A 935-nucleotide genomic window follows, 5' to 3' on the forward strand; every position below is an offset into this window, starting at 1 on the left:
GTCGGGAGGGCGAGGAGTTTGGGGGGTGGGTGGTTGAGGGGTTCTGGGTCAGGGGGGGGTCGTTGCGCGCAACGACAGGCTTTGGGGAGTAAGGGCACGTTTGTCTCCAGGGGCAAGGGTGGGGTTGGTGAGACCGGGTGGTGATGAGTGGAAGCCTTGCGTGAGGAAGAGTTGCACAGCCCCGTCGGCCTTTTGACCGGCTTTGACCAGCACGATCCGTCCCTGACTGCGAAAGAAAGCGCTCACCATCATTGTCGCGCTCACGCCACTCCCGAACCCGAACAGCGCCACGCGCGCGCCGACGGCGCCGCCGCGCTCGCGGCTGAGGAGCGACAGCAGGTTGAAGAACATGCTGTTGGTGAAGAGCGGCCCCGACAGGCGCGCCGCGGCGGCGCCCGAGGCGGCCTTTGCCTCGAAGAGCTCGCGCTGCTGCGCAAGCGACGGCGGCGGCGCGCCGCGCGCGGCGGCCTCGGCCTTGGACAGGTGCTGCACGGCCTTCTCAACCCAGTACCTGAGGGGAGGGGTCGGGGCCACCAGTGGAGCTTTGAGCGGGCCAAATGATGAGGGGTGTCAAAAACAAATGAAACGCTTGCAACGTCTGCACAGCGGAGAAGCGCGACATGATTGTTCCCGCAACGACGCACGACAAGCAAGCATAGGCCTGCGCGATCGCGAGTAGGCGCGGCGTTTGGCGGCGGCACCAATGACGTCATCGCCCGTCATCGAGGCCCCCTCAGGCACTCGCGAACCCCCTCCTGGGTTCGCATGCGGCGCTCACTCTGATGTGGAGTGCACCACCAGCCGGTCAACTTCCGACAGCAGGCCGCGCCGCCAGCCCATTCGGCGCGCCAGCGCCGCCGCCACCTCCCCAAGCGCCTCCAAATACGCCTTGAGGCTGCCCGGGCTGTCGACGACAGGGTAGCCGCCAGCGGCAG

The 935-nt window shown here is 67.2% G+C and overlaps 1 protein-coding gene across 1 annotated transcript in view; it reads right to left on the reverse strand.

The window, feature by feature from the left end:
* Positions 1-48: 48 nt before the first annotated feature.
* Positions 49-935, reverse strand: part of MNEG_10441 (hydroxymethylglutaryl-CoA synthase) — a gene marked incomplete at both ends in the record, with an annotated part of 10024 nt that continues 9137 nt past the window's right edge. The window contains 2 exons of the mRNA XM_014041087.1: positions 49-511; positions 779-904. Coding sequence (XP_013896541.1) covers positions 49-511; positions 779-904 — 589 coding nt within the window. The remainder of the gene's footprint in view (positions 512-778; positions 905-935) is intronic.

Source organism: Monoraphidium neglectum, assembly GCF_000611645.1.
Source record: "Monoraphidium neglectum strain SAG 48.87 unplaced genomic scaffold scaffold02315, whole genome shotgun sequence".
NCBI classification, from domain to species: Eukaryota; Viridiplantae; Chlorophyta; class Chlorophyceae; order Sphaeropleales; family Selenastraceae; genus Monoraphidium; species Monoraphidium neglectum.